The sequence below is a fragment of the Anopheles maculipalpis genome, chromosome 2RL (genome assembly GCF_943734695.1).
Source record: "Anopheles maculipalpis chromosome 2RL, idAnoMacuDA_375_x, whole genome shotgun sequence".
NCBI classification, from domain to species: Eukaryota; Metazoa; Arthropoda; class Insecta; order Diptera; family Culicidae; genus Anopheles; species Anopheles maculipalpis.
In genome coordinates this window covers 24,319,899-24,335,647 of record NC_064871.1, presented here as the reverse complement: position 1 = coordinate 24,335,647, position 15,749 = coordinate 24,319,899, and the positions used below count along the sequence as shown (strand labels likewise).

General features: G+C 42.9%; 2 protein-coding genes across 2 annotated transcripts in view; both read right to left on the bottom strand.

Annotated features, from left to right (window-relative positions):
* LOC126559023 (glutathione S-transferase 1) overlaps positions 1-15,749 on the bottom strand; it is a 435,657-nt gene that overhangs the window by 300,276 nt on the left and 119,632 nt on the right. The gene's annotated exons all lie outside the window — the stretch shown is intronic.
* Positions 3,113-15,749, bottom strand: part of LOC126559736 (collagen alpha chain CG42342) — an 83,383-nt gene continuing 70,746 nt past the window's right edge. The window contains exons 11-16 of the mRNA XM_050215908.1: positions 14,641-14,988; positions 14,362-14,568; positions 14,201-14,263; positions 4,676-4,756; positions 3,358-3,558; positions 3,113-3,271 (exon numbers count right to left, since the gene is read on the bottom strand). Of these exons, the coding sequence (XP_050071865.1) occupies positions 3,113-3,271; positions 3,358-3,558; positions 4,676-4,756; positions 14,201-14,263; positions 14,362-14,568; positions 14,641-14,988 (1,059 nt within the window). The remainder of the gene's footprint in view (positions 3,272-3,357; positions 3,559-4,675; positions 4,757-14,200; positions 14,264-14,361; positions 14,569-14,640; positions 14,989-15,749) is intronic.

The window sequence follows — 15,749 nt, the reverse complement described above, 5'->3', positions numbered from 1 at the left end:
AGATTTTTAATGGATCTTCGGATTTCGGAGGATGGATTGGTTTAAAGTGTTGGGCAAAAGGTGCGCGGCCCTACGACGCATCCAACAGTATACCGGACGCCCTGATCGGACCAGGAATGGCCGAGTTGTCGCCGATTTTCCACGGGAATGTTTTGATTTTTCCGCAATAGCTGGGCGGAGTGAGAAGGGATCGGTTTGGGGTGCTGGGCAAAAAGGTGCATGACCTTAAGACGCATCTAACGATATGCCGGCCTACAAGATCGGACCAGGAATGACCGAGTAATCACCGATTTTCCACGGGAATGCTGCTGGCCGAATTTCCCGTGAGTTTCTCGAAAATCTCCCTTAGTTGCCTTTAATTTTCAAAAATCACGTTGTGGAGGTCTTTTTAAACGATATTTGAAGAAAGAAACAAAAATGAGAATAAAACTCTTAAAATTGAAAGACAACTTAAAATCGATCGGAAAAATATTTGTCTTGTCGGAAGGAAATTCTTTTCCAATCCGTTTTTAAAATTTCCATTTGCTACCTCCTCGGATTCATGCTCTCCTGTTACTCCTGGTAGAATTTTGCCGTATCGAAATTTGGTAGGTTTTGGCCGAAAATCTGCCACCAGTAACGACTGGTAGTAACAGGAGAGCATGAATCCGAGGAGGTAGCTCGGGACGGCCAAAAATTTCCAAAATCTGTTTTAAAATCCAAAGTCAGTTTTAAAGTTGCGTTGGAAATTTTAAGTTTGGAATTCAACTTTTAAGCTTGCATCGGGATTTTAATACCGATTTTGGATTTTAAGTTTGGATTTGGAAAATTTCGGCCGAAACCAGCTACCTCCTCGTATGCATGCTTTCTAGTTACTACCAGTCGCTTATGGTCGAAAATTTCGCTCAAAACCACAACTATATCCTTCCTTCCCCCGGCCAGTTATTCCGGAACAACCAAAACATTCCCGTGGAAAATCTTCGATAACTCGGCCATTCCTGGTCCGATCCTGGTGTCCGGTATACTGTTGGATGCGCCGTAGGGCCGCACACCTTTTTGCAGAACACCCCAACCCGATCCCTCCTTCCACCGTCGAGCTATTGCGGAAAAACCAAAACATTCCCGTGGAAAATCGGCTATAACTCGGCCATTCTAGGTCCGATCCTGGCGTCCGGTATACTGTTGGAAGCGTCGTAGGGCCGCGCACCTTTTTGTCGAACACCCCAAACCGATCTTTCCTCCACCAGGCTAGCTATTGCGGCAAACCCAAAACATGCCCGTGGAAAATCGGTGATAACTCGGCCATTCCCAAGTATTGAATTGGCGATGAACAAATAACAAATTCTAAAATTTTTGCACAAGCACATGGAGAAGAAATACCACAGCAATTTACTACCACAAACCGGGACCCCTTTTTTGAGAACCTGCTAGGCAGATACTACCGGGCCTTCACGTATTGGCACGTTCCAGACCATTTATTAATTTTGGTCAAGATAAGTACAAGTATGATTATTGGCAACGATAAGAGAAGCTTTATTTGAAACTGCTTATCGGGGCGCTTTTAATAATTTCCTTTCTTTTTCTATTATCGGATAATTTGCACAATTCACACAATGACGAATTTATGCATCGTGCGTTTGTTCAATTTTCTCCAATTCGCAAGGAAGACGAAACGATTTTAAACCCCATGGCAGCCGACAAGAACTGTTAGCACCTATTACACCAGTAAAACCCGGGCAAAGGTGTCATACTTCACGGCCCCTTCGTAGAAGAAAATGTATTGTAGTCAAGGAGAATGTTGAACATTGCTATCTTAAGTTATTCGCTGTACGAACATGCTGTCAACGGAATAAAAAGGTTTTAGGTTTTCGGATTTCGGATGCGTAGCATGCATCCCGAAGAGTGCATGCATCTCGGAGTTTCCGGGTACAAAAGGAAGGTTTTACCGAGCTTCTACTAGTTGTAAGATAATTATTTAATTTTAAACAAACTGATAATAAATAATAATGGCACTAATAAGGGCGGGGTATATTTCAGGTCGCTAAAGCATTCATGGGTTTCTTTCCAATTTTCAGTAGTCTCGTTGTTAATTGCAGTGAAGACTGGCGTATTATTACACATGTAAGCTAATATTAACTTGTTTTATTTTTACATGATTCCTTTCTACATCTAGTATACATTTCTACCAAAATTCTTAGAACCCTAGAACAAAACTAGAACCCTTCAGAGTTTGGAAACCTCTGAAGAAAGATATACCGAATGGAACCGATTATGCATTTCCCTGTCCACTCAAACTTTAATCAAACTTGTACTCATACTCAAAATACAATGCTGGCAATTACCTCGTCCCACGCAAACGGTAGGTAAAGTGAAAAGCAGTTTGAAACTAGCTCGTTTACTATTTATCACTGATGGGCGAATGTCAATCGTTTGGCACGGCTTCTCGCTGCAATAATGTAGCACGTACACGCAAATGAATGATGAGCACAAGGCCACCCGGCGATGCTCATGAATGCGTGAGTGTGCTTGTGTGTTTTCACATAAATTATGCAGCAAAAATAAAAATCTGATACGGATTGTGTAGCTTAAATTAATTTACATCTATCATTTCGTGCATTCGCCGTGTCGTGTCGGGTCGTGTTCGCTTTCGCGGAGGGACGCGCTGGCAGGAAGAGACAAAAATGGACAGGAAATCAGGAAGAGGGAAGTTTGTCTTCCTTGCCTTGCCCTTCCTCCCACCGTTGGCTGTTTGCTGATTTACATACATTGGCCTTTTGCACATGGGAATTGAAGCTCTTTTTTTATTCAATGTTGGATTGCTCTTGGGCAACAGAATGCCGCGGCATACGAAATAAATTAATCAACGCAACGCAAATAACAGGGTTAAAGTGAAAACGTATCGCTTAAACGGAGGGTAAGAAAAATGAAAAAAAAAACTATCTATGTAGACAAATAGAGAGGAATTTTGATCGTTTGTTGGTAAATTTAAACAGTCCCATTGTTTTGCAGTTCCACGAAACATCTAAAACAAATCGCATCGTGATGTGTGTCCTCTCAGTGGTCTTTGACCGGTTTGCTCTACTTTTTCCACACCACGGAAAAGTGTCCTGGCTGGCAGTGCTGTGGCGTTGAATCAGTTTCCGTTTTCATTCTCCACGTACTCTTCCTCGTAGTCCTCGGTTTCCGGTGCCCCGTCGTCCTCTTCCTCGACGTATTCACTTTCGTTCTCGGTCCCTGTCACATCGGGCAGATAGTCCTTGTGCGGTGGTGATGGAATGATCGGTTCCTGGTACTGGTAGCGTAAAGAGACACAGACACGGACATTGTTTTCCATCGTTCAAAGGTGAAAATTGTTTGGCTTGCTATTCACGCTCTTACCACTTTCGGTGCACGCCAACCGCATCCGGGCAGCGGTAAACCATCCATCCCTAATGGGCAGGGCGCATCCAGTCCCGGCACACCCTGATCACCCTTATCGCCTCGGTCGCCCTTGCGTCCACGCTTCCCGATCGGACCCGGATCTCCTTTGCCACCCTTCTCCCCCCGTGGACCTTCCTGGCCCGGAATGCCATCCGTACCCTGGGGAAAGAACATGTCACCACCATTCGTGTTCTGTGTTTGTGCGCGTCGTTACGTTTGCATTGCGAGATGTCTCCACCGACGTTAGATGTGGCATATTTTAGTATAAATCACACCAGTCATCCGTCATTCGGATTAAATGAAATTATTATGTTTCATTCACTGCTGCAACAAGTTATGATGATTGTGGAGGCACGATTTAATTTCCATTCTCAAAAATCAAACCCAAAATGCTGAAGAAAATGGCAATGCAGGCCGAGAAAATGAAGACGCGCGTCGTATCTTTGATGCAAATAAAAATCCTATCCAAAGTAAAGTGGGTTGGTGTGTCATAAAAAAGGAGGGAATTTTCAAGACAAGCAGACATAAAATTTCCAAGTGCTTGCGGGACACAGCGCACACACGCAGAACGACTCATCTGGGTGGGCTTGATCGTAAGATGAATACGTTCTAAGATGAATGCCTTGTTTCATGTTGTTGGTTGTTTTTATTTGCTTCGTTCGTTTGTGCTGTTTTATGCGCATTTATTTACAAAACTTTTGTAATGAGAGCTCCTTACAGCGAGAACTCCTCACACACGACCGTAAAAAAAAAAAAAAACACCAGGAACAAGAGTAACAAGATGGCGGGTTTCGCGATGTTCGGGTGGTAATCGCTATCAGCATATCGGGGTACATGCAACGGAGATGGCACGGGGGATGATTCCAATTTTCCATTCCACTTGAAATTACACTCGTATGACTTGCTATGAACGATGCACGTGTAATTATGCGATTTTGGATGACACTGAGGCACCGACAGTTGGGAAATGGGGGAAGTTTATTTAATTTAAATTACTTTTAGTGATCCTCTGTACCTCTCAAGGGACGGCATGCCGGAAAAGAGCTATGTATGTATGACGAAAAGGACGAAACCCATTTGCTTGATGTATGATAAGTACAGCGAGTAAAATGATGAGAGCGCAGTTGTGAGTCCGGAGCATGAGTCCGGACAGCAAGAGATGCAAGTGGAAATGAAACAGCAGGACACCAGATCTTTATGGCAGATTGTGGCGGAAGTCCGCGGTGGAGGGTGCCATCCGTTCGCAAACGTCGCTGAGACAGTTGAGCATATTTACGGGTAGTCCCGGATCGCCACGTTCACCCTTGTTGCCGGTTTCTCCTTGGGCGCCCTTCATACCATCCAGTCCCGGAGGTCCCTAGAGTGCAGGTAAAGGTCGAAAAGAAAGAAAGTTTCGCAAAAACAAAAGAGAAAAAGGTAATAAAGTATTTTTACTACTGCTACCAGTGATAGGTGGACAAAGTTAGTGAGTTTTCTTATCACACACACACACACACACGCGCTCGCCCTTGTTCTACTCCACCACCTGCAGAAGCTAGCGTTTGTGTCGGTTTGGTAGTGTAAAGTTTGTGGTACGTTTCGTCTGAAGAGTCTTTCGTACAAATGGAAGTTTCCGTGGTTTTGCATGATATACAACTGTGTTCAATGTGAGCACTAGATTATAGTGAGCTTTCAAACTTATAAGACTGATACCAAGATTATCCAAAATATTATCCATAAGATGTCGTCAAAAATTTTATGAATGTTGTTATGAGCGCTGCCTCTTGGCTTAATTACTTTGTAGGTCACGCCGGCCATAGAATCACTTACTAGACTTACTGACCATGTAATTGGATTGCGACTACGACGAGAAACGACTACTGCCTGATTTAAAGGCTTTTCATTAGATGCGTCCATGTGTTCCTTCCGTTTTACATAGAGACAATATTATACAGCCTTATCAGTTGATTAGGAGCAGCTACTCGAGATTTGTACGCGATTTATTCAAAATCCCTAATTTAGACAAGAAGTTGGACAATAGTGAAACACTTATTGGTGACTTATTCTGGCTATCTGACAGTGTTGAAGGACCTTTCTAATTTCTGCAGCAGACGTTATTGTTTGGTTTATTAACAATTGTTAAACTAGAAATTGACTGCTAAAACATGTCGTCGAAGGAACAAAAATTATTTTTTATTACCAAACCACCATTTTGGACGCATAAGACTCTCAAATCATTGTAGGATTTTAATAAGTATTTGTATCTGCAGTCAGTTTTTCTTTTAAGTACATACGTTAAACACGTTGGATTTCAATATTGATTAAAGAAAATTGAATTCTGGATAATATTTTTCAACATAATCATCCTCAGCATCACGCAGATTCTTCAACAAACCTTGAAATTACTTTTCTATTGATCACAGTTGTATATTCATCTATAATTAAATATATCATTGTACCAGTAAGTCCTGTCAGTAAGTCAAATGATTTCCTTATAATTACACATTATGAAGAGTTGGATGGAAGTAGCATCATTTATGCAGCAAGACGATGAACGATGTAATTTAAGTAAATCAATTTTCCCTATTGCAAACTTTTACATCATTCAACAATAAAATGAGAAGATTCCCGTGCACCCTTCATGCAACATGTTTCCTTTACTATGCCCTCGAGGGAGGGAAAAATTGAACCAATAGATAAGAAGATCCATTCAATCAAGCCGGACTCGAAACAAACACGATCGGTGAGCAGCAGCTCGCTCAACACGATGCCGAAGAAGAAGTAAGTGAAAAGTTTACGCTTTTAATTACAACGTTTTTCAGGTGGCTTGATGATGGTAGGAGTGCAAGCAGGGCATCGGGCAACGCGAGCAGCGGAGTTCACACTTTACAAAGAAAGGATATACCGATTCTCGGCCGGCAGCAGCATTTTCTCTTCCGAAAGCGGTTCGCTTCCGTTACGGTTGATTAAACAAAAACCGAATCATCAACCGGAGGGCTGTTTTTTTTGGGTTGAAGAGAATTTACAAGTGGCAGATGGAAAACGGAATGGAGCATTGGGGAAGGGAAACATTTCCAAAACCGAACACGAACGACTAAGCTGGACCATTTCCAAAAGCCTAAAATCGAACGATACGCGCACCGAGTGGGAAGTTTTGTGGTGCGGATGGGGCACAAAGGGCAAGGCTTTCGGTATGTTTTGGGAGAAGCCATTTTTAGCATTGGCTACATTTGTGTGCAGGAGAGTAGGGAGCAAAGGGACGAGCAGGCAGGCAGGGCACGGCTGGGAACGGTGTGTGGTGAACTGTGTGCTTTAAAATTCCATTTCATTTCATTAATTATATAATTTCAATTAAATGAGTTAGCAAAAAGCGAGCTTTCGGCGGTTGGTTGGGTAGGGATGGGATAGGTCCGGGACCTGGGAAATTAGTGGAATGAACTCGTACGCCGTCCAATGCATTCGAGGCATCGGAGGACGGGATTCACCGCCAGGAGCAATGAAGCCCAGAACTGCAAAATGTTCTGCCTCATCGATTGCGTTCACCAACGGGCGGAGGATGCTACAGGTCCGCGCGTGCGATTCTAATTAAACGCGCTTTTCCGGGACCAGACCACGTACTCGAGTGGTGTACAAATGGATGAAAATCGTTTTGCGCGTACAGGACCAGGAGCAGAATGTATCGTTCCAGTATGAAAGAGCGGCTTTTCATTACACTGTTGTACGGTATTGTATTATTTTCCCAGCCGTTTAAATGCACGATTTGGCGTTAGTCACAACGGGCTCCGTGTTATAGGATGAGCGGTGAACTTTAAACGATTTTAAACGCGAGCTCGGGTGTGCCACCCACGTTCAGTTTGTGGTTTTGGGCATGAGTTCTGAATGGTTTTGCTACATTATTCTAATAAAATGCGATGAGTTGATGTTTTGTATCGTTATTCTATACACTTTTTTATCAAGTCCTTGATGTTTATGTTGAAAACCTTTCTAAATGTGGATGTACTTTACAAGGCCACTGGGATGCAAAGAACGGTAGCAGGACAATAGCGTTTCCTAGAAGCAATGGAATTTGCTATTACTTTCGCGGCTACATTTGAGCACAAAAAGTAGCAGAGTTGTAATTTCGAACGGTTAATCAAGTTCTGCGGAGCGTGAGAGGAAAAATGAGATGATTAACCGAATCATTTCAATCAATCAAAACATCTTCTACGGCTCAGGATGGTTAGGCATGCTCTTGTTGATTTTTGCTGCTCTACCTTATGAAAGCATTTTGATTAAATTGTACAACTGAAAGCAACATCGCCGATGATAAATGATTTTTCAAGACCGACTCGCGAAATGGCGTACTTATGCATTGCATCAAACTCTCTTTGGCGTTGCTGTAAGATGCATTTCCTGGAAAATGATTCAAATGCGCGCGTAGATGCAGAAATCTTTGGATGGGTAGAGATTGCAATATTGATGCAAATGTAGCCTGCAGACAGACTTCCGTGACATAAAACAGACTGCACTTTTCCACCCAGAATTTCTCCACCAGACGGTGGTACTGCCTTAAGCATTTTCCAATTTTCTTCTCCAGCCGCACGATAACAGTGTCTTTTAAGTGAGTAGTTGGTAAAGAAATCAGCACCTAAGCGAATCACTTTCGCCTACCAAGAAAGAATGAGAGGTAGAGGGCATGGGATTTTACGTATCGGAAAACCGCAACTCAAGGACTATTGTGGTCTTTAGGATGTTTGTGTGCGAGGAGAAACTGTTGACTGTTGAAGGCGAAGAGGAAAATTTAATTTGATTTTCAATTGATCTCTTGCAAGTGATGATGGAGGGTTTGTAGGGTGGTTGGTAAAGCGAGTGAGAAGTACTGTTGTAACTACGTCACACAAAGAGGCGTTAAAAAAGGGGAAAAAAGGACTCCATCAACAAAAGGATGATGCTTGATGGTAAGAAGATTTTCGTTACATTTAAGGTTCTATTGGAGTTCTGCTAGGAGCTTAGGATTACCATCTCCAAGTGGAAGAACAATTTGATTCCGAGCATTCTGGTTGAAGATATGGGTTTTGATGGGCGACTGTTTCCTGTTAAGGATGAAGGACGATGCACTTGTTTTGTACTTGTGAGAGTATAACATTTTCCAAAGCACCGTTGCCGTTTAGAGCAATCATCGGATGGGCGCAGGTGAGCATGTCGTTAAATATTTATGTTCCGTCGGAAATGGTTTCTATTGCATTATGCATGATGGGAGGCTTTGTACGATGTGTGTGGGTGCAATTTGAGGCTGAAAGATGCGAATGATGCAGAACATGGGTTGATGTACTAGGCAACGTATTGACAAGCAGACAACATGATGTACCATGTGATGGTTCATAATGTCCGTTTTAGAATTTAACAGTTGAGTAATTTTGAATGAATCCTTCCAAGTGAAATATTATACGTAGCTCACCAAACAATGAAACGTATTCTTTTAAATATTCTCGATAAGGTCAGAATAAATTTTTAGGCTTCAATGTAAATTTCAAATGCATCGGTGCACATGATTATATGGTGAAAAGTTAGTAGTTCATGAGAATTTAAACAATTTAAATACAAAATGAATTATTTACGAATAAAACTTATGCATGAAACTTAAAAGTAAAAGCCGTAAAATACTTGGTTATGAGGGACATTTTCCCAAAAACGATCGTGACGGCCATGCATATCATTTTTTTCTTTTAATAATGTATAAAAAATAGAAAAAAGAGGAAAAGAACCAACACCAACATGCATCATGGATGTTATATTTTTCCTTCCTTCCTTCCAACTCCCGTTATCCATTGTTTATTTATTGTTTGTTAATTCACTTAATGTATAAACATTCGGGTGTTTCATTTGTGTTTTCTTAATTAACTTCCTCCTATTTACTTGTGTGTTTTTCCTTTTACTTATCTCGTTTTGGCATCGGTTTTGGACTGATTTTTGTTGCTTCTGTTTGGTTGTTTTTTTCACATCTTCCATTGTTTTGTTGCACTTTTTCCTTTTCTCACTGGAAGTAACTTCACTGTGCGTGTTGTTTTGTTTCCGCCTTCTTTCTTTCTTTCTTTCTTTTTGTTCTCCTAGTAGTGCTTCGTTTCCGTTTCATTTCTCTCAGCTATTTACAAGTGGTTTGTATACTATAAAAATTATTTCCATTTGTTCTGCGTTGTTCGTTATCTATAATTGCGTGAAACAGTGTGAGTGTGAATTGTGAAACTGATTTTATATTTGTTCCATTTACAAACAGACACAAGCACGCAAAACCACCTGCAAATGGTTGGCGCATGGAGGTTTCTAGCAGTGGTCGGAAAATTTGTGCATTTTTTTTTTTGTCGGTCTGTTCATCGATCTTTCCGGCATCAGCCTGCCAAAGATTTGCCCTATCCCGATGCACTCGATACCGTAGCTTAATTACTATTTTATACAATTCCACAATGACGTACGGTTTCCTTTACACTGACCGAACATGATACATGGTGCTGGCAGACACGAAACAGCTGTCAGGAGTCGATTGGTTTTTAGGGGTTTGGTAGTTGTGATTTTTATCCTTCTTTTCTCGCATTCTAGTGCTCACGCGTGCGCCACAAACATGGAAAACTCTCCAGCACAATCCCCTGCACGAACTGATCCGATAAGGCTTTATGTGCCACTCAGCACTAGGTTCAGGCTCAACCCCATAAATATGTGGTGGGGCTTCGAACAATCTGTGCTGCTGGGCTCGTCGGCACGCACCCCAGATTGCTGAAGCGGTTTAGAATGAGCCTCCGCCATATCCCCGGATCCCCGAAATATCCAATTATTTACGACTGACCGGGATCGAAGCCAATTATTACCAACATATGTTTGCCAACTTTTCGACCGAAACGAGTGGCGCAAAAGGGTGTATCACCTTGCTGCCCGAATCCGAATCGAATCTGACATTTTCCAGTCATCTCCCGTATTGAGGCTTGAAATTGGCGGTGAACCGGTTTTTGATGGGAAGGGACAAAACTGTAGCAAAAAAAAAGGGAAAAACTTCATGCTCCATTTATGATGGACGCGATGGGTTTGTAAGAACATGTGCAAGTGGAGGAGAAAATTCGGTCACGGTGTTATTACTTCATACTCCACCAAAAAGAAATTGGCAAGAAATGTACTGCGGTCCAGGAAATTGTGTTCGATGACAAGTGAATGTTTCCCAAACATTTTACTGGTACACTCATCATATCCGACTTGCACACGAACACGAGGTTATTTACGCGATAAAAGCAATAAGAAATACATGAGCCAGATTATGTAGAGTGGGTTTTCTTTTTCTTTCTGGCATGTCATTAGAGATTTTCCACATCATAGCACTAAGCGGCTCGTCAGCAAACGGGCAATGGCTAGCTGGTCGATTTCGAGGGCGAAGATTTCGTGGAAAGCCGGCGCTGCCCGTGCGACGAGCTGCAATCGTTAAATATTAAACCTTCGCCCGCGTTTCGATGCTTAGCAACTTCAAACTAACCGTCCTGCTGCAACATCTCGTCTCCGGGGGTACTACACTCGGGACGCTCGGCAACCAGGCAAAACGTTGCTTCAAATATTTATTAGTTTTCAACAAGATGCTTCCGCTTCCGAAAGACGCATTCACGTTCGCTTCCTTTGCCGTGTTTGGTCTCGCGTGTTCCTCGACGAAGCTGTTCGACCACCGTTCGACGAAGTTGAGCATCAAATTCAGTTCGCTGGCTATATGAGATCCGATCGCATATCCGAAACACGGTGAGTTTGTGTGTATGTGTGTGTGCATCATTTTCCGAAAGGGAGCGAAAATCGAACTGGAACGCTGGCGGTAGCGGAAAATTCAATGAAATCTGGCTAGGAAAGCTTTGGCGTTCCGGTGGTCCTGTTCGAAAAGCGGTGATGGTGGCCACTTCTGGTGTATGTTTTTGTTTGTCGTTAAGGACACACACATACACTCGTATGTGCGAGGCGATTTTCCAATAAGAAACTTTAGTTGACTGCATCGGTTCTCTCCCTCCGAGGGAAGAAAGCTTTTTCCGGTCACCGGAGGGACAAACAGTAAAGTAGCCGCACTGAAGCAAAGAAAGGCCAGAAGAAGCCCTTTAAACTTTAATCAGATGGTTTGCTGCAGACATGGACACCAAACTGGAACACGGTTCCAAGATCCGATCTGCTTCCTTAGCAGATAGCACATCTTCCTGATTTTGAAGCTTCATCCCATTGAGAGAAAGTGATTTTGAGGATGTTCGTCCCTTCAGCAAATTCGTCTGGAGCTTTGAAAATCTCTGCCCCACTGGTTCAAACGACGATGGAGGGTACTACTGGCAGTGATAATAACACTTCCACCACATGTGCCCACCATTCAATGTGTCTTGTGCTATGGGAGTAGAATGGCAAAGAGCACGGACGGGATGCTCACAGCACACGGACACTATCGCTGAACCGTGGCACACAGGTGTAGCAAATGATCATGAGCCAAAGATGAAAATCAAATGCCAATCGATAACGAAATCGTGTCGGTTCGTTGATGACTGCTGTAACATCAACCGTGTCTTCTTCACTTCATCCTCGAGTGCAAAGGGTTTTCCTCCAGCTTCCGTAGGTTGAACGTGAAGCACATGACCCGGCCATTCGATTCGAGTCCGATTTTTGACAGCCTTCAAATCGGGGCTTTAAGCGCCGCTATCTCGGTCTTTGGGATGTCACTTTGTTAGCAGCTTTCGGCACAGATTGATTGACGGGATGGCAAAAGTTGGAAAAAAAAACGAGTCCAAGAAAGAAGGTCACGTGGTGATAGTATTACACTGACGTTACACGTTATGGTACACGTCATTGGCAACGTCAGCCCGACTGTCACGCGTGACTTTGATTGTGCTGGATGAGTTTGCCTATATTTTGCATTTGTTATTTTCTTGCTGCACAAATTCCTTCGCTTTGATGGATAGCTGCGCCTGGTCGTGTTCTACAATTTGATCCTATCTACTGAATTTCTACCATGGTTTTACTCACCAGCCCCAAAGTGTGTCAGCCTATGGACGAAAATTAAATGGATAAACACTCAACCACGTGAGTTAGCTTTCTCAACCACGTGTTCACATACATTTTTGGGGCTCACTTTCATCTGCCGTCTAATTATCATTGTGGATGTTCTACACGCACTTTCTCTTACTGAAATGTAATATTTAACAACTGTCTGTGTTGCAGTTATCGCTTCCAAGGTGCATACTCAAGGATAAAGCAAGGGATGATGGACTAAGACAACAGCGCGTCGGGACGTTTCGTGGGGTTATCGGTGTGTGCGGAATATGCTTTCGGAGGAGGTATTTCTGGATGTTTTGGATGGAATCGTGCGCGTGAATGTGTGTGGAGGTGTGACGGATTGTGCGCGCTCTTGCACATCGCGAACCGTATCATGCTAGTTATGTTGCATTTTTGTAAGGTTTTAGAAACATTAGTAAAGGTAAGTGTGAGAGTAAAAAGACAGACTAGTGGCTATGCATATCGTATAGTGTTAAATTTTCTCTTTTTTCTTTTCGTTCGTTTCCGTTTTTTGCTTTCGTTAAACTTGGAGTGGAAGATATGTATGGGTTAAGTTCTGTTTCGCTCGTGTGTTACGTGTAGATGTGTATATGTATGGACGCCTAGAGAGTGGGACCGGATTAAACTTCTTCCAGATGAGATTCGGTGCACATGTCTGGTAGATAGAAAGGCAATTTTGACATTTAACTGACAGTTCTAGGCAAACCAGGAAGAACATGTAGGTTTCACAAAGGAGGATAATGCAAATCTTAAGTGCAAAAGCTTATTCACATGAGTGCATGAGAAGAGAAGAAGCACAGAAAACTTAAGTTTAAATGCAATATACTACCAACAACATCGGCAACAGCTCTTGAAGAAACGACAAGAAGCAGCAAGGTTAAGGTAATGTTGAAACCAAAACATCCCCTAAATGCCTCCACTTGCTGTTAGTTCTATAGAACCTGATCTATCAGGTTCAGAATTCTATAGAACCTGATCTCTAGCACTTCCACTTACACTGTAGTGGTTATGTAAACATTTATAAAAAATACTACAATGTTTCCTTCTTTTTATCTAGACCACTTTTACAGCCTCGCGATGCATTTGTGGGCTACTGTGTATTTTGTGTAGTTTCTGTTGTGGTTTTAGCTTTTTGTTAGAACAAATGTACTGTAAGATTTATTGCAGCATGAAGGTGCATATCGTCTTATACAGGAGAAAAGACTAAACCAAACATGATTGAATTCGTTCGACATCCATATCTGTTGCTTTAAATTTTGAAAGATACCTAATATTCTATAGCCAGATACTTAAGAAGTAATCTTGGAAAGTTTAGTTAAAATAATTGATGATAAAAAGTAAAAGAACTGTAATCATTATCTTTATCAGCACTTGTGTGAAGATACCTCGTGTGCATGTATTTTCGCTGTAGAGCAGGGCATAATAAACACTAGAACCAATTGTTATGCGTTGTAAAACCAAGCTTGAAATGTAACATGTTAAACCAAAATTCCGTTTTGTATGAAGTCAGCGTATTAGAAAGCCTTATTAATACTCCCAGACCTGCAGGAAGAGATAGAGAAGCGAAAAAACAGGTATATGAAGGATATTACCAGTTAATGAAATGGTGATAAAACAGGACTTAATAGTAGTGGACTCAAAATAATGAAGAACTTTTGAAATAAAGGAGAATGATCAGAAACTAAAGACACCAACTAACTCACACCTGTTTGTAAAAAAAGCATTTACATGTGAGTAGCCTTTTGTGTTAGTTTGCAACTATATCGAAGCTATTAAATTCTTCTAATACACTTACCGGATGTCCTGGTTTACCCACTGGGCCCACTGGACCGGAATCTCCTCGCATTCCCATTGGACCCTTTGGGGATAAAAGGTATTGCAAAAAATAAGTTTCGACGTGCGTTGTTATAGACGTGAAAATGTATTGGCTAATAGTTGTAGGCAAATGTCGCTTACCGGCAATCCCATCGGTCCATATTCACCCTTCTGCCCCTTCTCTCCTCGGTCACCCTTCTTGCCATCGTACCCGCGCGGTCCCGGCGGCCCTGGATGACCGAGAGGTCCTGGCGGTCCTGGCGGTCCCGGCGGACCGTACACAACTTCTCGGTGCGGCTCATCAGCCATGCCTTCGTGATCTTGTCGCCTTCTCATTTTCCGGAACTTCTGGGAAACATCGTGCTCGATTACAATTTCTTCCTATTTACGGTGGGAGCTTACTTGCGGTTCGATACTTACGGAATCGCCTCGATCTCCCTTATCACCCTTCACTCCAGGATAGCCGGGTGGTCCCGGTAAGCCAGGCGGACCCATAAGGCCAGGTGGTCCAATATCACCTGGATCTCCCTTTTCACCGGGAGGTCCCTGATAGCCGGGCAGCCCCGGTGGTCCTTCAATGCCCGGTTCACCTGGCATTCCGTCCAGTCCGCGAGGTCCCAGCGAACCTGGTGCTCCAACTTCTCCCGCCTCACCCTTTGAACCGGGCGTTCCATCACGACCAGGTGGTCCAGGTGGGCCCGGTGGACCAACGGGACCACGGTACTGTGTCATTGTCGCTTCATCGTAATCGTCATCCTTTCCGGGGCCCTTCAGTAAAGTGAATGTCCGTAAGAGAAAGAATTGTGAAGCGTGGAACAATTACTAAAGGTTAATGGCTGGCGATACAAGGTATGCGTCATTACAGGTGGGATGGCTCATTATGAATCGTTAAAACTAAACGCTACTATGCCGATGGCGTGCGTATCGTTGACGTCGCAGCTGAAAACAAATATAAAACCATATAACCACACCAAAAGCGAAAATTGTCAGGCAGGCAACCTACGCCACGCGTGTCACCACATTCGCAAAAATCAACAACAATTCAACAACAGCTACACTATACACGCTCGCAAAACAGCCAACGACAACGTGACACCGGGGAAGGGATTCCTGCCGTAACCACATCAGATGGCACGCTCTACTAAAAGGCTTTTAGTACAACGCATTAAGGTAAACACTAATAACCATAAATAAAGCTTGGAAGGAAGTGGAAGATTAATTTAATCGCTTGTCGGTTGGCGGATGGTGGTGGCTTGGTGGGAAAGGATGCGTGTGCGAAAGGATTTATACTCATGTTTTATCTACCGTTTGTTTTTATACGGTAGCATGGACGGTGTGCGTCATTGTCACGGGGGAAGGATTTGGATGTTTTAAGAGGTCTCTCATATTTAACACTGTGTCGCTGTCGTGTACGTGGTCGTAGGATGGTTTTTTAATCCGTAATTTTTAATTTAAAACTTTGAACGACTGACTGTCATACTGCGTTGGTGTACCCAAACCTCGAATAGTCTGAAAGTTGTCGTACATTT